This window comes from Crocuta crocuta, unplaced genomic scaffold (assembly GCF_008692635.1).
Source record: "Crocuta crocuta isolate KB4526 unplaced genomic scaffold, BGI_CrCroc_1.0 scaffold168, whole genome shotgun sequence".
Taxonomy (NCBI): Eukaryota; Metazoa; Chordata; class Mammalia; order Carnivora; family Hyaenidae; genus Crocuta; species Crocuta crocuta.
The window spans coordinates 6,238,794-6,263,754 of NW_027532591.1; the positions used below are offsets into that span (position 1 = coordinate 6,238,794).

The following is a 24,961-nucleotide window of genomic DNA, read 5'->3' on the forward strand; positions in this document are numbered from 1 at the left end:
CTCTTCAGCTCCGCCCTCAGCACCCCCTCCCCTGCCGCGAAACTGCCGCCTTCCGCCCCACCTCCGGGTCTACGAACTTCTCTTAGGTTGGCGAGAAGAGATGGCTCCAACCATCGCGAGAATAAGAGCGAACCGGCATCCCCTGACCCCTTTCCTCCGCGGGGTACGCTGGGGCATGTAGTTCTCCGCTGGCTGGCAGTGCACGGCGGGTCGGGAAAGTTGGTCTCAAAGAACTACAACCGCCCTGGGCACGCCTCACCTGCTGCTTTGCAGTGCAGTCTGGGGAATGTGGTTTGCTGCCGCTCGGAGACGCTTCGCTGGGTGGCGGAGCCAGTTCAGAGAAACCACCGAAGCGTCGCCTTAATTCTGACCCCCACGGCCCCAGGCTTGGGTCCTCAGAGGGTGCGCTCTGGAAGGGTCCAGCTGCTGGCGGGGCTGCTTTTCCTGGTGGGTTTCACATCAGAGCGTTGTTGGGTTCCTCTTGCTGGGCTCCTGAGTCCTGAGGGTAAAGGAGGATGGTGTTTGCCTTTGCCGGGGGATCCACAACGCGACAGTTGTGGTTAGGGTCCTCTGACCACCGAGCAGTTCCTGGAGATGGCTGCTTGTTATGAGGACCCTGCTGAGATCTGGAGGTGGTTGTTGGATGCTGGATACAAGGGGAATCTTTGGGATCGTGATTATGGTGGGATAGTTGTTAGCAGAGCTTCACGGAAGTCAGTGAACTCTTAATCCTGCCTCAACCTCCCCTGAGTTGGAAGAGGCTTTGGAAGTCATCAGGTTCAACGCCTGGCCCAGTATCGGAATTCCTTGCACAGCGTCCACTTCTGAAAGCTAGGCACCTCCTAACTCAGGAATTAGACCTTATCGTTATATACAATTTAATTTCATAGCAAGATATTTCTTTACCAAGACGAAATTTTCTTTCCTATAAATTCCACCCCAGTCCTCCTAATTCAAGAAGCTTCAGAGTATATAAAAGCCCATTGTGTTACTTTAGGAGCACACATTACAGCAGCTTTGATGACGTTTTAGCATCTTCCCTCTTTCTTGAGCAGAACAGGCTGCAAGCACGTGAAAGTTGTTGGGCGTCTTCTAGCAATGGATAAATTCGTCATTCGAACGCCTAGAATCCAGAATAGCCCTCAGAAGAAAGATCCTGGTGCAAAGATTTACAAGCAGGCCACGATTGAGTCTCTTAAGGTGAGAGGGGATCTGGGGCCAGAGAAAATGTGGGGAGGACTGTGATAGCAAGGTGGCACAGAGGAGTTCTGTGGACCTATGAATTCTTTCTTGCTGTGCTTTCTCCCCAAAGGGTCCCTGATCACTCCTAATTTATTTCCTCCGCACCCTGTACAGACTTCAAGTTATCAACTCCTGTATGCGTTTCTGTTACTCTTCTGATTACTTCAGCTTTATGGTGTGTTTTGCGGACTGGTAGGACAAGCCCCCTAAGTAATTTTTTTTTGCAAGATTTTCTTGTCTATTAGGAATGTTAAAGTACCAAATATGATTCTGTGTACTCTGTACAAACTCAGTAAGGCTGGTTGATGATACTATACTTTCCTGTCTTATTGGCCAGAACTGGATCACATGGTCTTAAAAGCTACAGCTGAGACTGGGAAACAGACTGTTTCAATAGACTGTCTGCAACCTTGACATGTCTGATTTCTGTTGACAAAGAAGAGGCAAGGGAATAAATACAGGATAGACAACAATGAATCAATGGATATAGGTACCCAATTAATGATCAAGTAAGAATTATTTCACTAAAAACAAACAGTTATGATTAGTTCCCTTTGCCTTCTTGAACTTCGACATTTCTGGCCTTTTCTTTTTAGTTTCCTTAATGGGTTCCTCCTCTTCCATCAGACTCCAAATATTTGTGCTTCCTGGAGCTTTGTCACATTTTATGTATTTGGCCAGGGTAACCTTGTCTTACGGCTTCCCACGCCGATGACTGGCGGATGTGTACCTCCAGCCTACATCTCTGAAGGGGAGGGTGGGATCTGCGGCTAGAGAAAATATGCGCAGGGCTCTGACGTTCTGAATACTTAACTTCCATGCTCAGTTGGACTCCTCTTCTAGATGTGCTACGGATTTACGAGACCCAGATTAGAAAGCAGTACAGGGGAGTATAAACAGAAGACTTGGTTCTAGGCCCTGTTGTGCCACTGGGTGGTCTTTAGCAAGTCATTTCTTACCTGGGATCTCAGTTTGTCCTCATCTGTAAAATGTAGGCGTCGAACTATACCAGTATTTCTTCCAAGGAACATTGTTGTCATTTGGGGCAAGGTTAATTCTTCATTATTTGGAACTGTCCTGTGAATTATAGGACATTTAGCATCCCTGGCTTTCAGACACCGAATGCCAACAGCACCTCCCACTGTGATAAGCAAAAATGCCCTCATGTATTTCCAGGCAGTCCTTGGTTTAGATCTACTGAATTCTAGATGGTCTTTAAAAGTCTCTCCTGGTCTTGGATTTCTGTGCATAATCAGATTTTTCAACTGTCTGTGTTTTGTCAGAGTATATACATGGACACTTGTATACACATGTGATTCTCAGTGACATAGTAGTGGGGAGGATTATGGTATCCAACTGGAGAAAAAGAGGAGGGTAGTAATTGAACTATTTATACACTCACATACAAACACCCAGATTCTAATATACCTCCACCCGCCCCTTTTCCCCTCTGTGTCCCCACTTGGGCCCCCGTTGAGAGTTCCTGTGTGTGGAGATGAGAATATGTCATGTGAAGACAGAATCAGAATAAATAATAGGTGTATGGAGAATAATGTTTCCCTTAAATGCAGTAGCTTCTCTCTAAAGCCTGTTCTTTATTGTTTTTGCTTTTAAATCTATATGCCCAGAAACTGGGACTAGAAACTTGGAAGCCATCCTTAACTCTTTCCTCTCTTGTATCTAATTTCCAATTCTGCCTCCTAAAAATCCTTTTGTCTTTACAACTTTGAATTTAAAACTCTAATCTAGAGCAGTGCCACGGTCTGTTAACTTGTCTCCCTGCCTTGGGCATTCTCTGTCATTCTCCCCTTCACACTTAAGCCAGAGAAATAAGTCTTAAAAAAAGAAACTCTGTTAGGTGACTTCTCTGCCTCATCCTTCAGTTGTTTCTCATTACCTGTCAATGAAGACATTCCTTTATGTGGTGCCCAAGGCCCTCTGTGACCTGGCAGCTGCCTGCTTCATCCCCTGCTGTTCTCCTTGTTTACATTCTATCCAAGGTCAACCACTCAGTTCCCAAAGCTGGTGTGCTGTTTCTTACCTGTGTACCTTTGCATATGCCGTCCTATGCATAGGAATGGCCATTGCCTGGAATGACCTTACTTTCTTGTCTTGGAGGCAATATAGTATGGTAATGAAGAACACAGACCCTGGGGGCGCCTGGCTGGCTCAGTTTGTTAAGCAGATGAGCTTCTGGCTCTTGATTTCAGCTCAGTCATGATCTCTAGGTTTGTGGGATCGAGCCCCACATCAGGCTCTGCACTGACAGCACGGAGCCTGCTTAGGATTCTGCCTCTCCCTCTCACCCTGCCCCACTCATGCACACTCTCTCACAAAATAAACATTTAGGGAAGAAAAAAAAAAGAGTACAGATTCTGGAACCAAAGTGCCTAAGTTGAAATCCCAGCCATGCCACTTATTATATGTGTGACCTTGGGCAAGTTATTTAATCTCTCTGTGTCTTTATCTAGAAAATGGGATTAATGATAATATCTATTTTATAAGGTAGTTATGAAGTTTGAGTGAGTCAATATATGTAAAGTGCTTGGAACCGAGCCTGGCACATAATAAGTAGTTGTGCAAGTGTTTGCTGTTATCATCAATTTATGACCTCCAATTTGTTCGCCGTGACCTAGTTCAAGAGTCTCCGCTAATATGAGGCCTTTCCTGACCACCCTTCTGTCTCCCAGACAGAAAGCCAATCTAATCACTCCCTTCTCTAAGCCATCCCTATCTTTTTTTTCTTTTTTTTTTTTTAATGTTTTATTTATTTCTAAGAGAGAGAGAGAGAGAGAGCGTNTGATCTTCTTAAAAGACTATGTCTTACTGATTCTTTGTCCCCAGCACCTGGCACAGGGCTTGGTACATAGAAGATCACAGTGTGTTTTTCTGAATGACCAAATGAACTGAAACTCTAAAAGCCTTGGCATGGCGTATGAGACCGTGTTCTGCCCCCGTGAGCCTTCTCATCTCATCACTTATAGCGCCCCCTTCCCAGGAATGCATTCCAGCCACACCCCATTCTTCGCTGTTCTCTGTGTAAACTAGTCTCTTTCATGTCTCCAGGATTTGACTTGATGCTGGTCCCTTTTCCTAGCCAACTTTTTTCTGTTTTTGTTTTTGTTTTTTTTTTTTTACGGAGACTATACTACTCGTTTATGAACCCACTCAACTGTGACTTGCCTTGTGAATTCTAGATTTTAAATTTCATGAGTACAGGGACCTTGGGTATTTTATGTACCTCCTATCACAGTGCTTGGCATATATAAAGTGGTTAAATAAGTGAATGTTGAAGTGCTTTCTGGGTCTTTTGGAGGGAATTGGGCCTTTCCTCTTCAATATTGTCTCAGCGCTTTGTTCCAGTATCTTCATGGCACATACCTGACTGTATTGTAATGATCAGATTACCTGTACTTTTCCCCAGTCTACTATGAATTCCTGAGGACTGAGACCACAGTGTCTTACTATGTTCTGATTCTGTTCCAGGACCTAACAGAATTCCTGCTATGTTGCACATAAAAATTTATTGAATGAACAATCATTCTGATTTGGGGATGCCCTTGCAGGGTCTGGATAGTAAACTCACAGATACTACTACAAAACAACTTTATGCCCAGCACTGTGCTAGATACTCCGGGGAACATAAAAGAAATTAATTTTTTTTCCCTAAATGTTTATTTTTAAGAGAGAAAGAGAGGGAGACATAGGATCTGAAGCAGACCCTGGGCTCCAGGCTCCGAGCTGTCAGCACAGAACCTGGTGTGGGACTTGAACTCTCAAACTGAGATCATGACCTGAGCCAAAGTTGGATGCTTAACCAACTGAGCCACCCAGGTGCCCCCATAAAAGAAATTCAAGATGAGCCCTCGTGGGACTTCCTATTGGAGGATCATATCATAAGAAATTAATAAGTAATGATAGAAAATCGTATGTGATCCATTACAAAACTGTTGTTTAGACAGTAAGGGTAAAGAGTTAAGAGGAGAGAGCTCAGTGTCTGTTTTAGTGGTTGGAGCACCTTAAAGAGTTGAAAAGATTTGGCGAGGTAGCAGGAAGTAGTGACATATAACCACTCAGCAGTAAGTAGTACTTGCTGCTCTCTTTCCTTTGTGCATGCACACATGCTTACTTTATGTATACACAATGACAAATTAAAAACAAGTTGAGTTAAATTTGCATTTTACAGAGATCTACTCTGCCAAGTAACTTATTCCCACACACCAGCGTCATATTTAAATGCCAAGAATCTGTTGAATGTCCAAACCTCAGTTTTTTCATCAGTGACATCAGAAATAACTTATTTCTAACCTGCAGGGTTGCTTTGAGAGCTAAATAGATAAATACATATTGAAAGGGCTAAGCATTGTGTGTGGCATATAGTAAAACTGATCAATAATGTTTTCTTGTGTGGAAAAGGAGAGGCTTGTGTGGTAACACTGGGGCTGACAGGCATGATTACTGCTAACATTATTGAGCCCATTTCTCTGGGCCAGGAATTGTGCTAAGTGCTGTACATATGTTAACTTTTTAAACTCTGATAACAGCTCTGTGAAATGGATGCTTTTATCATTTATATTTTACAGATGAATCTAAGCCACTGAGAGATCAAGTAGCTTGCCCAAGGTCATGCTGCTCTAAGTGGCAGAGCTGGGATTTGAACTAGACAATCTGGTTGCCCTCTCTGCCCCCTAAAAGGGTGAACTGGAAAGTGGAGGTTTCTGAATATCAAGCAGAGGATGTATAAAAATCTTGGATATTAGGATCATTGTACTTCTGTTATCAGTATATTACAAGTATTTTTGCCCTAGCTTTATCTCATTCAGTAAAAGTGATACCCAGTAAGCTTGTGTAATATACATTTGAATGGTAAAGGTTAATTTGGTTAATCTCTTCTTACTTCCTTAAGGGAAAGTGATTTCTTCTGTTGGTTGCAATAGGAGATTTTTTTAAATATTATTAAAAGATTCAAGAATATGCTGGGGCACCTGGGTGGCTCAGTTGGTTGAGCATCCGACTTCAGCTCAGGTCATGATCTCGCAGTTCGTGGTTCGAGCCCCACGTTAGGCTCTGTGCTGACAGCTCAGAGCCTGGAGCCTGCTTTGGATTCTTTGTTTCCTTCTCTCTCTGCCCCACCCCTTCTCACACTCTGGCCCTCTCTGTCTCTTAAAAAAATAAAACAAAAAAAAAAAAAGATTCAAGAATATGCTAATTCTTTTAGGTTCAGCATTTTAGAATGTTCTGTAAACCATTCCTCCTTCTGTAGGATTGAGCAGCCAGTAGATTGTCTCCTGCCCCTCTCGTGGGATGGTTTCCCTGTTATTGCTTACGAGTGACTCATTTTCCCTACTTGGTTTTGTCAAACCTGATGTTTCAGCCATCCACAACGTAAGACTAGATGGTATAGGAGAGAGCACATCTTTCGGATGATAGCCTTTCCACTGCTCATCGTAGCTTCCCCTTTGATACTTTATGCCCACTTCCCTTGTTCCTCTGAATAATTCAGATAATAACTTGAAATATCTGTTTTGAGACCCACGTTTGGAGAGAAATAAGGAAATATTCTTGGATATGTATGGAATGCTGTTCTGGAATTCACTGCAGATTTTTCTATTTCTGACCTAAAATTTCAGATCTGAAAACTATACTGGATTTAGTCCTTGAGGGTAGAGATGACTTTGTTCAATTATACCTAGTATGCCAGGGAATAGAGAGACAAATAAATTGTTCCAACCCTCAAATTGCTCACAGTCAGTGGGGAAGACAGCCTTATAAATCAGTATGTGCATAAAATGCAGAGACCGTGGTAGAAGTGTGTCCAGATTATAGAGGACTTAAAAGGCAGTGGTGGTCAAATTTGGTAGGAGGGAGTCAAGAAAGGCCTCAGAAGATAGGATGCTTGAAAGGAGTCTTAAAATCCAAGTAGGTATTTATCATATGGTTGAGGCAAAAAAAAGAGCATCCCAGGCAGAGGGTGTGAAATGCTGCAATTCATTTAGGCAACTTCAGACAGTTTGCTAGAGCTGGAGCAAATGATGAAGCTGCCAGGGATGTCAGGAGCCAAGTCATGTAAGGCCTTTTGTGCCGTGCTAGGGTTTGGGCTTCTGTAGTTTCATCTACTAGAATGATCTGATGTGGAATCCCTAACCTCATTGTAACCATGTAGAAATGCTGGATAAAAAGTCTCTATACAGAGCGGAGCTTGAAAGCAAGAAAGAAATCCTCAGATGCCAGGAAGAGAGAGGGAGTTCAAACCCTGAGCTTTAAGTGGGAGCTGAAGCTGAACAGTTTTATGAAGCCAGATATGATGTTTGGGGTGTGATTTAGGGCCAACGTGGGGACTACAGATAAGGCCTCGGGCTAATAATTCCCACTTCAAGCTTGGAGCCAAAACAGACCTACCATGTTTGTGAAAAATGAACTAGAAAAATTCCATGCTCTAGTCCAAGGCAATAGCATGAAGACAGTGATCTTCTCAGGGGTTTTGGATGGAAAAAGAATTGACTATAATAAGTTAGAACCCCATACTTATTACTATGCATGATTTTAAATTTACACTCTTAGCAAAGCAGAAAAAAATGAACGTAAAAACTGGTATAGATCCAGGGAAATCCAAAGGCTTTGGCCAAGGCAAATGTGAGATTTCTATGTTAAAACACCTCACACCCTAGGACACCAGATCCCCATGGAAAAAGTCTTCCATTAAAGATGAACTCATGGTCAAAACTACCCAGAGGGAGAATGAGCAGACAGAGATAAATAATAGCATCTCTACTCCAAGAAGTGGCAATAAGAGCACAACCTGAAAGAGATCTTAAATATGAGAATTTTATAAAGAAAAGACTAGATACTATAAGAAAAAACCCAAAATACCATGAAAAGAAATTGGGCAGATTTTGAGGAAAATATTAAGTTGTCCAACCAAAAAATTATTTGTTGATGGAGAAAAACATGGAAAGGTTAAAAGTAGACAACCTATAGCTACAGAGAGAAATAGTGGATTGGAAGCTTGATGCAAGGAAATCACTTAGAATTCATCCCAGAGAAATAGAGAAAAATATGAAAGAATACGAGTTACACAAAAGGATAGACAAGTCATTTATATTTCTAATAGGGATTTCTGAAGGCAAAGCTTGTGAGGAGGATACTGATACAGATTTCATAGAGCATATGTCTTAAAAATTGTAAGAGTGAACACTGTGATAGAAATAGAATGTATAATTTGCAAACTGTAAAGAAAAACAAGATCAAAGAAAACTCAAGCTGTTACAATCAAAGATAAGAAAGGAAAAGTAAAAGAAGAGGAAGTATATCCAGTTATATCAGTAATCATAATAAACGCAAGTGGCTTAACCATGCCTGTTAAAAGATAGAGATTCTCAGCTTGGATGGAGAATGGGGCAAAATAAAGCAATCATAGGCTCTTTAAAGCGTAATGACCCAGTAAAGTTAAAAGTCAAGGGGTGGAAGACAGTATTGAATATGTCATAGGCAGGAGCTCATCCAAGCAGTGTTTATAACAGGAAAAATGTTGGGCGGGGCGACCCTAAATATCCATTAGGGGAATAGATTTTCAAATTCTAAGACATTTGTGATTAAAAATGATGGAATACTATCCATTACTATTAAATGGATTTATGTATATCAGTATGAATGAATCGAGAAAATATATTGAGTGAAAAAAGCCTTTTGCAGAATGATATGGTATTTATATTTTACACCTTCTTCTTATTGAAAATACCCCTTACCTGGCTTCATTTATTTATTTTGCATACCATTTACCACTGACAGTACTGTTTTGTATTGCAGCAGATCATAACAACTTGTCTTACCTCTGGCTAAAGCACCTAAAGGCTAAGAACAAAGCAAAGTGTTCCTAAATGAGATTCTAGACTATGCAGAAATTGTGAAGGCAGTACGTGAAGGCCAGTTTTGGAATCCTGAACCCATCACCTACTCTAGGTCATAGAGAAAGTTGAAATTAAAAGAAGAGAGGAGACACATTTCCTTTGGATATAGTGGGAGGACTATGATATATTCACTTAAAGAACTTGACCTCCGTACCTGGATCCGGTGGACACAGAGACCAGATCTGTGCCTGGGAAAGTCTAAAAACAGAGTGGCTGCATGGGAAGGCTGTTCACCCTTAGAATTCTTCAGGGCAAAGATGTAGATACAGAGAGAAAATGCTGGCTGGCCTGGAGTTGAATTAAAGGGATTATGTTCACAAGGATCCTTGGAAGGTCAATGGGACCCCCACAGAGTCTGTGTAAAGTGGTTTGCTAAAAACTGGGAGCTTGGAGGGACTTGGAAGCAGCTGGCTGGGAGAGGCATTGCCAACACTACAGGGATGGCAAGTGAGGTCTCAATGGGGGCTCTAAGGGGAACCACAGAGCCCCTCAAAAGAAAAAAAAGTCTGCTTTCTGAACCTGCCAAGTCTAGAGCACACACTAAAACCTGACTAGTGCAGGATCACAGAAGAGAAGGCTTTTCCTGTCCCTTACCTCTCCTCCTTTTCCTAGCTTCAAACCCGAAAGGGTCAGAGGCCAAAGCAAATAAGCAGATGGGGGAAGAGAAAGCAAAGATGGGGAAGAGGAGTCAGACCTTTCCCACCATGGGCTGCTAGGTTGGAAGCAGACCCCAGCCAGGGAAGGGAATTGAGATTTTGTTGTTTGTTGTTGCTTTTTATTGAACTATAACCTGCACATAGGAAAGTGAGCAAGTCATGAATGCACATCCTGACAGATTTTCACGAAGGGAACACACCTGTGTCACCAGTGTCCAGATCAAGAAACAGAACGTTACCAGAATTCCAGAAGTCCTCTATGTCCCCTTCCTTTCCCTAACTGGGCCTGCCTCCCCAGGGTAATAACCATCCAAGACAGTATTTTTTTGTAATTATAAAAACAACTTTATTATTTGTCTTCAGTTTAATTTTTTAAATTCTTAGTTGAAATAACTTTAGAGCTACGGAAAAGTTGCAACAGAGTACGAGGAACCTCCCAATCCCCTTCACCCAGATTCCTTAACTGGTTGGAATCCAAGTGGAAGGATGCATGTCAACTTGAAGGTGGTGATTTCTCTTAGAAACGGGAGGAATGAGTTGAGCGAAGGGTATAAGGTGACAAACTTTGGAACATTTTGTTATTTCATGGGCAATGGCAAAATGTTAACTTTTTTTCAATTATTAATAGTTACTCTGTACCTTTTTATGTGTCTTGGAGTTTTTAAAACTTTCCAACAATAGAGTTTGACTTTTATCATCTAGGAAGTGGGGAGCTGTTGAAGTATGCTTTTTATTGTTGAAATAACTAATGCCTTTATGGCTTCTTCGCTCTCTGTCCTTGCCTGTGAACTAAGACACTTAAGTGAGCTATAGGGTTGATTCACCTTAGTATCGTTTTTCGTTTCTTCTCCTCCTTACTGCTTCTCTCTGCTAAGTGCCCAGTGGTGTCTGACATGGTTAGATTAAAAGTTGCACTTTTCCTAATAGATGTAACTCTCTTCCTGATTTGCAGTAAGCAGGACCTGCTTTTAAGCAATTACCCCTCATTTGGGGCTATCACATACTGTGCTTTGGTTCAGGTCATAATCAATAATTCATATGTCAATAGGAGCCCCATTAACTCAGGTGAAGGCAGATGTTTTTCTAATGAAAATATTCCATTTTCCAAATGACTTTTCTTTTTCCCAGAGAGTTGTGGTTATCGAAGACATAAAAAGATGGAAAACTATGTTGGAGCTTCCTGATCAGACCAGAGAGAATCTAGTAGAAGCTTTACGAGAATTAAAGAAGAAAATACCCTCCAGGGAAGTGTTAAAATCAACAAGGATAGGTATGTTCCTTTTGAATTTTATGGAGAGTGCTTATATTTTGTCTCTTTCCTTCTTCCTTTCCTCCCTCCCTCAATCATTAAGTTATCTATCATATCAGCCCTTCTCAAACTATCTGTAATGAAGGGCCATTGTTTAAAAAATTCTCCATTAGTTGCAGACCAATACTTTTCTAACATATAATAAAAATTGCCAGAAAAATAAAATTAAAATACACAAAATACAAGCCCCACTTCTTTTTTTTTTCTTTTTAATTATTAGATTCAACAGATACAGAATTGCTCTGTCAAATTGCTATTAAAGTTTCTTAATGTTTACTTCAGTTTCTGTAATTACCTCATGGTCTGATAACCAGCAGTGATCCAGGAAAACACTTTAGTATGTTTGATACACGGTGCATAGAAATGAATGAGACCTCCGGACACTTGAGGTTTGGTGGCAGAAACATGCATGTAGACAGTTAGGAGCAGGAAATATTATAGGTTATAAATAAAAACATATAAGGAGTATCCTGGATATCATTGTGACCTGTACAAGGTACACGCTGGCACAAAGAACAGAGCAGTCACTTACATCTGGGGAGTTCAGAAAAGGCTTCATAGAAGAGGTGACATTTCAGCTAAATCTTGACAGTTAAATCTTAGCTCTTCTGTCTTGAGCGGAAATAACTTGCAGAGTATGGTTTGTAAAAACAATGATGGCGACATTTGCTGCTACATCATTTATTACAGCATTGAGATATTTAAAAGGTAAGTCAGGGACTACGTGGAATTGCCATTTTAGTACAGAACACAACTGTGAATAATATGTAAGGGAGGGCCAACATGTGTTCCTCAAGCTGCTCCCAGCTCCCTCGGGAGTCCAGGGGAGTCATTCACAGCTGCTGTTCTTGCCCTCGCCGGTGCAGCCATTGCCTTCTCGGCCTCCCCTTGACCTCTTGTTCATGAGAAGCAAGAGAGAGAGCAGCTTCAGGCTGGCGCTAACAGCTGGCAAGAGCTGTGTGAAACCCCCCAGAGGGCCCCCCAAGAGTCTTGAGAGTTGCACCCCTGTAATATAAACCAGAATCTGAGAAAATTAGATGCTTAAAGAACATAAAACCCTATCATTACAGCCAAGGAGATTCTCCCATCTGCCGCTGGATTTTCTCTTTATAGGTTGTGGTCACTAGAGGGCAATAAGACCATTCATATGAGCCGATAAGGTATTTCCACCAGTAGAGGGTACTGGTGATTAATATTTTATGACATGTATATGTGTACATATGTGTATGTGTATGTTCATGTTTAGGCACACATCACAAATGCCACTTCTGATCAGATCTTAAATATCAACAGAATAGGCTGGAATTGTCCTACAAACACAGAACAGATGATCATTTAAAAAAAATATATTTCTGTTTATGGGGTGCCTGGCTGGATCAGTCAGTAGAGCATGTGACTCTCGATCATAGGGTTGTGAGTTCAAACCCTACTTTGGGCGTAGAGATTACTTTAAAAAAAGTATTCCTCTTTGTCCTTTGAGTACAATTGTGAGTACGCTTTTTAAGAATGGGTGTGTCTGATGTTTATAGATTTCAATTCAAGGACCATAATGAAACCATAACAAGGAGGCTTGACTTAGGAGGAGCTGGAAACTATCCAACTCTCGATTCCTGACCTTACCCTAAGCCCTCCGTAAACCTGAGGGTGTATGGAATGTAGGGGTTTCTTGGTTTCTTTATAGTTACTTCAGTTGCTAGGCTGAAGATTCATTTGGATCATTGCCTGAAAATGTTTCCATTTTTCCACCTTTAGCCTCCTGCCTGTCCCTATCCTGTGGGCTAAAAGGGACAAATATTTACTGACTACTTTGTGCTAGGAACTGTGCTGGCATAATAATGAAGGGGACAGATATTGTCCTCTCCTTTTTGGATCCTGCAGCCTAATGGAAGGACAGAGAATTTAATAAGACTGTATCATACAGTCTGATGAGTGCTCTGATGATGGGTAGAAGCTAGCCGAAGGAGTATATGCATTGGGAGTAGAGAAGAAGGTGTTGAAGAATGTGTTAGACCGTGGGTAACATCGTGTGAGCTGTACGGAGGACTGGAGTGGGGAGAGAACACGATGCATTCCAGAAACTAAAACTTTGGTGTGTGTGAAATGTAATAAGGTGGAAAGAGTGTGGCAAGAAGTGAAACTGGAGAGGCAGTCTGGACCAGATGGAAGGAAGAGGCTCTTTGCAAGCCTGTTTGGCCTTAGCATGCGTATTAGTTATCTATTCCTGTGTAAAAATCACCCCCAAATTTAGCAGCTTGAGCATTTGTTATCTCACACCGTTTTCCTGAGGGTCAGGAATCTGGAAACTGCTTATTTGAGTGGTTCTGGCTCACACTCTCTTAAGAGGTTGCAGTCAAGCTATTGGCAGTCATCTGAAAGCTTCACCAGGGCTTGAGGATCTCACGATGGCTTATTCACAGGACTGCTGGTAGGAGGCCTCAGTTCCTCACCACGTGGGCCTCTTCTTATGGCTGCTGTGACACAGCAGCTGACTTACCCAGACCAAGTGACTCAAGAGAGGACAACCAAGATGGATGCCACAGTGTCTTTCATAACCTAATCTTGGAAGTGACGTACTCTCACTTTTGTCATATCACACAGACCAACCCAGGTAAAATTTGGGAGGTAATGGCATACCGGTTATGAACACTAAGAAGTAAGGATCTTTGGAGGCTATTAGTAGAGTGGCCACTAATAATATGTATTATTTTTTTAATGTTTGTTTATTTTTGAGAGAGAGAAAGTGCAAGCAGGGGAGGGACGGAGAGAAAAGGGGACAGAGGATCTAAAGCGGGCTCTGTGCTGACAGCAGAGAGCTCGATGCAGGGTTCAAACTCACAAACCATGAGATGAGTTGAGCTGAAGTCGGGTGCTCAACCAACTGAGACACCTAGGTGCCCCAAAAATGCCTCTCTTTCATTCTGTCTATTCCTTCATTTTGGGATTCTACAATTAGAATTATGTTTAGACCTTTTATTTTACATACCCCTTAGCTTGTCTGTCATAATCCTATCTCCTTATCCCATAGAATTCCAGGAAATTTCTTCAGATATGTATCTTCCAAGTCATTAATCCTCTCTTCAGCTCACTCTAATCTGCTATTTAACCCCGTCATTGAGTTTTTTGTTTCAAAAACTGTTTTACATGTTTATAAATTTTCCCCCCTCATCTGTCTCTTTTATTTTATTTTATTTTTTCTTTTAAATATTATTTGTACATTCTTGTGATTGTGCTTTTGGTTTCTTTAAATGTTAATGTATGGGTCTTCTGTATTCTTCATCTGACTACTCTAATATTTGTAGTCCTTGGGGGTTTAAATCTTTGTTTCTTCTGACTCTTATGGTGCTTGCCTTTCTATGTGCTTGTTGACTTTTAATTGTGAGCTCATTCTTTTAATCCATGGGAAATCTGTGGGGTTAAGTTGGAGCTTACCCCCAAGGGGATTAACTTCTTTTTTCTTTCTGACAGTAGTCAAGGACTACTTCTTACCTGGAATACATTAGCACACCTTGCAGAGATCCCAGCTCAGTATCAGAGTCCAATGGTTAGCTCTCCCACTTCACCACTGGCCCAAAGCTAAATATTTCAGCAGCATTGCTGTTAACATCACCCCTTAGGATAACCCCACTTCTTTAGCCTCTGTCTTCTTTTTTTGAGGGAATGAAGTGACTTTTGTCCAGAATCTGTCTAGTTTATTGCAGTGCAAGAGTAGCTTTAGTCCATTGTAAAGTCTGAGATCTTAAGGATAATAAGTGGTTATATTGAAAGGTTTTGAATGGAGGATTGACATATTCAGATTTGCATTTTAGGGAAATCTGTCTACCATCTGGGAAGAGTTTTGGAGAGAAGCAAACCTAGAGACAGGAAGCCCAGTTAAGATGCAGTTGAAATGTCTGGGTGAGAAATGAGAGTGGCCTGCATCAGATAGTCATCATGGGGATGGAGAAGTGTGATTGAAATCAAGAGATTAAAATTCACAGGATGTAGACATTGATTGGATGTTGGGAATGAAGATAAAGGAATGAAGGTTGTGTCCCAGACTCCTCATGTGGGCAAATTGGTGGATGGCAGTACCACTTATTATCATAGAGATGGGGGGAATAGGATAATAAGTTACATTTTAGGCTTACTATATTTGATATACTGTGGGTCATCCAAGAGGAAATGTCCACCAAGATGCTGGATGTACAAGGCCGAAACTAAGGAGAGACTATAAATACATACTTGAGAGTCATCATCAACATATAGCTAGAAACTGAGGCAATAGAAATAAATTAGCTTGCCCAGGGAGAGTATATAAGAAAAGCTAAGAGCCAATTCTAAAATCCTGAGGCACACCAATATTTAAGAGACTTGTAGAAGGAAACTGATAAGGTGTGACCAGAGAAACAGAAGGGAAACAGGAGGGGATGCTGTCATGCAGTAGGAAGGAGTGGGGATTTGCTGGGAAGGTGGTGTTAGTATGTCCAGTGTTGTCAAAGGGCCAAATACGCTAAATCTAAATAGTGCATGTTAGATTTTGCAAAGTAATATCGTTAACGGTTTTGGTGAAGACAGCTTCAAAGGCAAGGTTAGGAGCAGAAGCTTGAAGAGTAAGGAAGAGGTAAGGAAATGAAACTGTGACTCTTAAGAAATTTTATATTGAAAGAAAAGAAAGAGGCAGCAGTGTCAGAAAGAATGTGGGATGGAAGAAAGTTCTGATTTTTGGAACAGGAGAGAAGCCAGCCTGGAGAGTGCCAGGTTCATAGAGGGGGCCTCGTCTGGGCGAATGGACTGGGCTTAGCAGGGCATGACCATGGAAGTGACAGGGAATGAGGATGCCAACATGCCTTTCGCTTTGTTGCCCTCTCCTCCAACTCGTTCTGTCTGCCCTCAGACATACTCAGATCTTCCCTTTTAATCGTCTGCTGCCTCTTTCAGGCACCTGTTTCTCTTTTATAGCCAAATTCCTTTAAAAATGATTGATATTCACAACTCCCATTTCTGCCTCTCCCACTCCTTCATTAAACTCTTTCCATCCTGGCTTCTACACCACTGTTCTTCCCTCATAGGACACAAGTGATTTCTTTCTACCCGGATCCAATACTGTTGTCTCCTTTCTCATCTTCCCAGAACTGTGAACTTGATTACAGTTGTCCACTTCTCCAGCTTAACTGAGGCCTTGATTCAGGTGATTCTTGGGTTTGTATCTCCTAGCCTGATTTCATTTTTGAATCTTAGACTTTTAGAAATGTTCCAATTTATATTCCTGCTATTTTCTTAAAATCTTACTAATTTAATAGGTAAAAATAGCATTTTGTTTTCCATTTGCTGCATAGAATTTGTTTTCTGTGGTTATAGGCACTTTGTCGTGTGTGTGTGTGTGTGTGTATGTATTATATTCTTTGTCCATTTACTGTTGAGATCTTTTAATTTTTGTTATCTATTTCTGAATTCTATAATGTCAATGTCGTAACACTTTTAAATCCATTTAGCTACTTGAATTTATAAATGCGGAAACCGAGACCCAGGGAGATGAAGTGACTTATCCAGGGTCACTTAGTGAGGTTAGCACCAGAAATGTAATGAGAACCCAGGTCTCTTGGGGGGGCAGCATTCTTCCCTGGTTAGCAGACAGACTGTCATTGTGCCCTGGACCCCAGCCATATGTGCCTTTATTTTATTGGAGCATTTCTATGGGTTCTACCATCTGCTCAAACTCATCTCATTTAAATCAGAATTTAGTGCCAGTTGGGAGTTTTCTCTTTGTATTCCCATTTTAGCCAACATCCCTAGGATTTTGCTCTGGCATAAACTCTTTAGGTAGAAATGTCCAACAGGCAATCAGAAATGTGGGATTGAAGTGCAGATGAGAGACTAAAAATACATATTTGGAAGTCATCTTCCTGGAAGCATTTGCTTGAAGTCACCTAAGTGGACGAATTCTCTGAGTAAAAGAACAGATGAAAGGGGTAAAGGATTGAACCTGAGAGAATGTCTATGGTGGGGAAGCGGGAGGAAGAAGAGGAACCAGTGAAGAGGTAGAGGGAGTGTAATTAAAAAGGAGGAGGGAGAGAGCCAGGGCAGTACAATGATATGTAGGCCTAGGAGGAGAGTGTTTCAAGAGGCAGGAGAAATGAGTGGCCTCACTGTTCTCAAGTGGTCTGGGAAGTCGAGGGCTGGCTAGGCAAAAGCCTTTGGGCCTGTTACTTAATGAAGGGACTCTGACTGGATACCTTTATTATAGAGGAAATAAGTGGGCAAGGGGTACTGGGTAAATGCCCTGTAAGGCAGTGGAGTGAGCAAGCATGCTCCCCCTTTTTTATATTGTATATATGAATATTCTGGGGTAAGTTTTATGTCAGTCCTATTGATCTGATTTCAGAGATGTCTTATTTTCATTTATAATTGTTTAACAACAGCAAAAAACCCTGTACTTATAAAATGGTTCCCCATCTATGATCTCATTTGATCCATTTAACAAGTTGTGTGAGGAAAATGTTATGATTTTCTCCATTTTACAAATGGGAAACTGAGGCTTGGAGAGTTTGCAGGAACTTGCCCTAAGTTAGAAGACCAAATAATAAGTGACAAAGCTCTGATGTGCTTACATCATGTCGTGCCACCTCTTGAGACCTAAAGGCGCACCTTTGTCCATGGTAGACTCTTGCTTCTCCTTTGCTTGAGACCCAGATGAAACACACTCTTCTGTGTGAAGCTAAAAATATTTATTGAATGAATAAGTGAGTTAGTGAGTAGGTGAATGAATGGGTTTGTGCTTTAACTTATTCAAGGTTTATGGAATAAGTTAGTGGTAAGGACCTTCCGAATGACCTTTTCTTTTTTATTTGTCCCAAAAATTGTCACTGCTTCAGCATTCATGAAGTACTTATAGATAGATTCCTGTGTTCATTTTCCATTGAATAGTGCCATGACAAACTGCCACAAAATTGGTGGGTTAAAACCTTGCGACACAGATGTATTTATTATCTTACTTTTTTAGAGGTCAGGAGTTTAGGACAAGTCTCACTGTGCTAAAATCAAGGTGTTGACAAGGCTGTATTCCTTCCTGGATACTCTAGGGGAGAATCTGTTTCCCTGCCTTTTCCACTTTCTAGAAGCACCTGCATTCCGTGGCTCATGGTTCCCTTCCTTCATCTGTAACGCTGGCATTGGTGGGTCGAATTCTTACACCTTATCTCTCCAACACAAGCCTACTGTCTCTTCTACTTTTAAAGACCCATATGATTATATTGGGCCCACTTAGATAATTCGGACTAATCTCCCCATCTCAGGATCCATAGCGTTAATCTCATCAAAGTCCCATTTTCCATGTGAGGTAACACATTCACAGGTTCTGAGGATCAGGGCATGGTATCTTTGGGAATCATTATTTATCTTACACACAGCCCTTAAATTATGCCATGCTATTTCAGGTTCTGTGTTCTCACTCACTGTACTTTTTGTGTGAGTCCTGTTTTCTTGAGGCATTGTCAAGACTTAAGGCAAGAATTACCTCTTTTCATGGTGTTCCCCTTTGCCAGCTGAATTGACTCCTCTGTCCTTTTGAGCCCCCCTTGGGTTCCCCTTCAATGCTGGACCCTGGGTCTGCCTGTAATACTTCTGTGTTTTGTTTAGGTGTCTTCCCCTAGGCTTAGGCCTACCTGGAGCTCCTTGAGTACAGGATTGTCTTACTGAACATTCTGTCTCAGTGTCTGGCACAAGGCCTGGTATATATATACTTTGTATTCGGTAATGTTTGTCAAGGGAGCAAAAGACTGCTTCCTGCAGGGAATTCATCTTAACAATGTGCTGGGATGCAGAAACCCCCTGCCCTTAAACCTAGGGGACTTGACTTAGATCATAGAGCAGCCAGGGGCACAGCTTGCTTTAAAACATAAACTTCATGGAGCACATAATGACTTTGCAGATCATTAACTTCCTTGATGTAGCCACTGACCAACTTGTGACCTTGGGGTAAGGTCACAGAGCCTCATATTTTTTCATCTCAATCAGGAGGAGGTAAGGCTGTATGATCACAGAGACAAGAATATAAGATTAAAGCGTGAGCTCTGGAGCCACGTTGCCTACCTTTGAAACCTGGTCCTGTTTCTCACTTTCGGTGTCCCGCACGTCACTTAATTTCCAGTTCCTTAGGTTCTTTACCTGTAAAATGGCGAATCCTAACAGCACCTATCTCAGTGTTGTTCCAAGGCTTAAATGAGGTGAGGTGGGTAAAGCACAGTGTCTGTCATCACTGTTACCGTGAAGTTCCCTCTGTGATCTTAAATTTGTTATTTGTTATTTTGTTTTTTTTTTCCTAGAAAAGGATTTCCTAGACCCCCTCTCTTCTCTTTTCCTGCCCCTGACCAACTGCCTTTCTTGCTGTCACTCTCTCATTGACAAATCTTACATCTTCCTGGGCTCCCTTACAGTGCTGCCCTTCCCGGAAGGGCTTGGCCAGTGTTGGCAGTACCTCCTGGCCGGTCTGGGTGGGGTTCCTGTGGGGCACCTGTGCGGTGTACTGCCTCCTATCGGCCGGAAGCAGTGCCCCACTGGCCTGGCCCGAGAGTCAAAGTCTTTTGCCCTTTGGCCACCTCTTAAGATCTGTGCTCTTCTACTGCTAGGAATTTACCCAAGGGATACAGAAATGCTGATGCATAGGAGCACATGTACCCCAATGTTCATAGCAGCACTCTCCACAATAGCTAAAACATGGAAAGAACCTAAGTGTCCATCATGGATCAAGAAGATGTGGTTTATCTATACCATGGAATACTACATGGCAATGAGAAACAATGAAATCTGGCCATGTGTAGCAACATGGATGGACCTTGAGGGTGTTATGCTGAGCGAAATAAGTCAGAGAAGGACAAATATCATATGTTTGCACGTATAGGAGGATTAGGAGGAGCTTAACTGAGGAACAAGGGGGAGAAGAAGGGGGGACATGGTGGGGGAAAGGGAGAGAGGCAAACCATGAGACACTCTTGAATGCTGACAAAAACTGAGGACTGATGGATGTGGGAGGGAGGGGGGATGGGCATGGAGGAGGGCACTTGTGGGGAGGAGCACTGGGTGTTATGTGGAAACTAATTTGACAATAAACTATTTGTAAAAAAAAAAAAAAAAAAAATCTGTGCTTTTCTGATTTGGAAATATCCAGAAGGTGAACGGCATTATATCAAACACTCCCTGTGTGCCAGTCCCTAATACAGAGAAGCACAGGGTAGGAGGGGTTAAGTGTGCAGGCTCTGGAGTCAGGCTGAGTGTGTTCACATCCTGGCTTACACACTTACTGGTTGTGAGGCCTTGGGCAAGTTACTTTGCTGAGCCTCCTTTTGTCATTTGAAAAAGGAGATAGGATAGTATTTAATTAATTGTTTAGTTATAAAAATTAAATAACTAAATAATGAGGATAATTCATATACAACCTGGAGTAGGAAGAATTATTAACGATGAGTAAGAATTAGAAACTTTTCATTTCCTCAGTGCCTCTGGATTCCATTCTTTATAGTATAGTTCCATTATTTTGTTTGCAGTTGTGTGATTTTCCCAATCAACTGCATCCATATTCAAATGTTAGTACAAAAGCAAATTGAAAGCCAAATGTAAATGGTTTTTATTTAACTGTGTGATTCAGTTCAGCAAACACTTATTGATTGTTCTGTGCTAGGCACTATGTCAAGGTCTGGTAATATAACTTGGAGTAAGGTACAGGGTCCTGTCCTTAAGATGTTTACGGTTTAGAGGAGAAGATCGGTATTTAAACATTGTAGACAGAGGGAACAGTGTGAGCTAAGGCACAGAAATGTAAGAAGGCCAAACAGCCTGACCCAAAACAAGGACATGCAAGTTACTCTCCTTGGCTAGAACTTAGCTCATGGAGGCAAAGGGGTAGGGGGGCTAGGAGGGAGGGTGCCAAGGAGAGAGGTAAGGCCAAAGAAACTCCAGGTCATCGAGAGCTTGAATGTTCTACTTAGGAATTAATTTGAAAGCAGTGGGGGAGAACCATTTAAGGACTTTTGGTAAGGGAGTAATGAGATCAAATTGTATTTGTTAAAGGTTGTTTTGACTTCAGTAATGAGGTTGGGTTGGAGAAGGCCAAAGGGGGACAAAGATTGGTTAGTATATTTTTGCAGTAGGCCTGTGGAGAGGAGATGCGGACCTGAATTAAAGTAGCAGTGAGGAAGAAAAGGAAAAGATAAAAATGTTAAGGAGCCCAAAATGATGGGTGAATGGTGGTGCTATTGTATGACAAGTACAGGAGGAGAGACTGAGGGGGATGATGAGTTCCATTCTCCATTTTAGAAATGCTGAGGCAGACACACTTGCAGGTGGAGGTGTCCAGTAGGGGACGGGATGTTTGGGTCTTGTGCTCAGTGAGAGCCTTTGAGCTAGAGATACGTCTTTGGAAGTCATCTGCTTGCAGATGGACCACAGGAGTGGGTAAGATTACTCAGGGAGAGCAGGTGGAGAAAGAAGAGAAGAGACCAAGGACAACACCCCGGCTTGGGTTCACAGATAGTGAAAGGTTGGGTAATAAGGCATGTGCAGCCAGCAGAGAGAGAGAAGGAACAGTACCAGGTGATGTCTCAAAAAGCAGTGGAAGAGAAGGTTTCCACAGACAGAAAACAACATCAGAGGCCACAGAGGGATCAAGTAACATCAGGATGGAAACGACCCATTGGATTTGACAAGCAGACAGACTCAGAGGGACTTCTACATCTTCATTTCATAAAGTTGGGTCAACAGTGTCTTTCTGGGAGAGAGAAAGGGATAAGAAGGAGGCCATATGAAGGGAAGGATCTGTGTTCCAGAGAAACCGGAATGCACCTCTATCACAGCACAGCCCATGCCGTTAGGGTTGCTTATAGGCTGAGCCAACCCACGAGACTGTTAGGTGAACTGCATAGATGCATGCAGTCCCACTACTCAGAGGAGACCAGTTAATAATTTCATTATAAATTCTTTAGACTTTTCCTTGCATACAAACAAATCTATGTGCTTATATGTATACACAAATATAATTTTAAAAGTAAATATTGGCTCATGCTGTGCGTGCTGTTCTGAGAACCTGAATAAAGTAATCATCTTTCAATGTTACTACATGTAGAGCTATTCCAGTCCCTATGGCTGCAAAGTATTCGTTGTTCAAGTGGACTATAATTTATTTAACAAATTGGACCCTTAATGATGAACTTCTGATTGTTTCTAGCTTTTCACTATCACAGACAGTAACTGTAAGGGTATTTTTGTACACATCATCTTTGCACACTTTGGCCAAGTGAGTGAGTTTAGAGGGACTGCGTCTTACTCTTTGTACAAATCTTTCTTACAATATTGTACATTTTCCCCCTTTCATTCGCACTTTCTCATGTGTTTTAGTAAAAATATGTTCTTCATATAAGTGTCTCATTCCACCAACATTTACTGAACACCTACTCTGCGAACCCCCACCTCCTGACACTGTGTTCTCTGCTGGAGAGACAAAGATGAACTTGTCACAGCCCTTGCCCTCAAGCTCTCTTTGGTGGGCAAGAGAGATAGCTGATCAGATAATTACAACTTAGTATAACAATTATTGTGATGAACAGAAGCACAAGGTGCTAAGGAAGCACAGAGGAGGAGAGACACCAACCAAGACTCAGGGTATTAAGGAAGACTTCCTGGAGTAGGGGGCTCCTAAACTGAGTCTTAAAGACAGAACAGCAGTTAACCAGATAGAGGGAAGTGAGAGCATTGCAGGCTGACCGAATGTTCATTGGAAAGCAGGTGGGAGGAGACAGATTGTGAAGGGACTTGTGTGACAGGATACAAGTTTGGATACAGGACCGAAAGCTATAAGTGGAGGAGTGAAATGGTCAGGTTTATGTTTTAGAAAAAATATCCTGAAAGTGGAAAACAGTTAAGTTTTGGGGCACCTGGGTGGCTCAGTTGGCCAAGAGTCCAACTCTTGATTTCAGCTCAGGTCATGATCTTGCAGTTCATGAGTTCAAGCCCTGCACTGGGCTCTGCTGAACCTGCCTGGGATTCTTTGTGCCCCTTCCCTGCGCTCTCTCTCTCTCTTTCTTAAAATTAAATAAATACACATAAAAAAAAGAAATTAGTTAAGTTTTAAGAAGGCCAGTGTGGGAGGGTGGGTGCACTGGCTGCAGTGTGGGAGATGCCAGTAAGGGGTTTGACACATAGGCAGAGAGGCCAGTCGGGGCTGTTGGAGTCAGAGGTGACATGCTGGAAGACAAGGTACCCCTCTTGTTAATCTGTTGCTAAATGGTTTATGGTTTTACTCATGTAAGCAGAATCTCTTCCTAATGTATTCAGACTGGCTATTGCAGATATAAGAAAGCTATTGATTTTTTAAAACATATCTAATATTTCTCTACTTTTGAAATTAAAAAAATTTTTTTTAATTATTTGTTTATTTTGAGAGAGAGCGTGTGAATGGGCGAGGGCCAGAGAGAGAATGCCAGGCAGGCTCCATGAAGTCAGTACCCAGAGCCTGACGTGGAGCTTGAACCCACGAAATCCTAAGATCATGACCTGAGTCAAAGTTGGATGCTCAACCAGCTGAGCCACCCAGGTGCCCCTCTACTTTTAAAGTTTTTAATTCCAAGTGTTTAGTTGATTTCTTTGCTTTTCTGTGTAATTCCTTTTTTTCTGAGTACTTTTGCGTATTGATATATTTTTGATCCTTTTCCTCTTTTTCCATTTTTATTATGCAGATCTCAAATGTACATAGACATAAAGAAGATCATAGAACACACCCCCATATGCCCTTCGCCCAGATTCAGTAACATTAACGTTTGGTCCTGGGGCATCTGGGTGGCTCAGTCAGCTAAGTGTCTAACTCTTTATTTTGGCTCAGGTCATGATCTCACAGTTTTGTGAGTTTGAGCCCCGCCGTGTGCTTCTCCGTTGGCAGCATGGAGCCTGCTTGGGATTCTCACTCTCCTTCTCTCTCTGCCCCTCCCCCACTTACACTGTCTCTGTCTCTCTAAAAATAAATAAATTTTTAAAAACTTAAAAAAAGATTTGGTCCCGCTTAGTTCATCTTTCCTTTTTTGTGTGTTTTTATGCCGTTGCTGAAGTATTTTTTAAAGCAGAATCCCAGACTTCTTCTTATTTCAGCTCTACATACTTCAGTAGCATCTCTGAAAATACAGGTATTTCCTGTATTTTTCAGATACAGATTTTTTCTTTTCTTTTTTTAAAGTTTTCTAAAATTTATTTTGAGATTGAAAGAGAGAGAGCAAGCAGGGGAGGGGCAGAAAGAGAGAGAGGAAGAGAAAATCCCTAGTAGACTCTGCACTGTCAGCACAGATCCCAGTATGGGGCTCAAACTCACAAACTGTAAGACCATGACCAAAATCAGAAGTTGGAAGCTTAACTGACTGAGCCACCCAAATGCCCCAGATACAGATATTTTCTTACATGACTACAGTGCCATAATCATTCTTAACAAACAGTAATTTCTTGGTATAGTTTAATATCTAGTGTGTATTCATATTCCTTGTGTATCTCAAAATCTCTTTTAATAGTTGGTTGATTTGTTGCAGTTGGGATTGGAATCACACATCGCATTTGGTAGTTTGAACTCAAAAGACTCTTTTAGTAGCAGTCCATAACGTTACTCCTTTTAAAAAAACAACAACAGGGGCGCCTGGGTGGCTCAGTCAGTTAAGTGCCCGACTTCGGCTCAGGTCATGATCTCACAATTCGTGGGTTCGAGCCCCGCGTCGGGCTCTGCTGACAGCTAGCTTGGAGCCTGGAGCCTGTTTCAGATTCTGTGTCTCCCTCTCTCTCTGACCCTCTCCTGCTCACACTGTCTCTCTCTCTTTCTCAGAAATAAATAAAACATTAAAAACAAC

At 41.8% G+C, this 24,961-nt stretch overlaps 1 protein-coding gene across 1 annotated transcript in view; it reads left to right on the forward strand.

The window, feature by feature from the left end:
* Window positions 1-126: 126 nt before the first annotated feature.
* TCEANC2 (transcription elongation factor A N-terminal and central domain containing 2) overlaps window positions 127-24,961 on the forward strand; it is a 34,385-nt gene continuing 9,550 nt past the window's right edge. Inside the window, exons 1-3 of the mRNA XM_077779816.1 lie at window positions 127-447; window positions 1,056-1,200; window positions 10,934-11,075. Of these exons, the coding sequence (XP_077635942.1) occupies window positions 1,099-1,200; window positions 10,934-11,075 (244 nt within the window). The 5' untranslated portion in view covers window positions 127-447; window positions 1,056-1,098. The remainder of the gene's footprint in view (window positions 448-1,055; window positions 1,201-10,933; window positions 11,076-24,961) is intronic.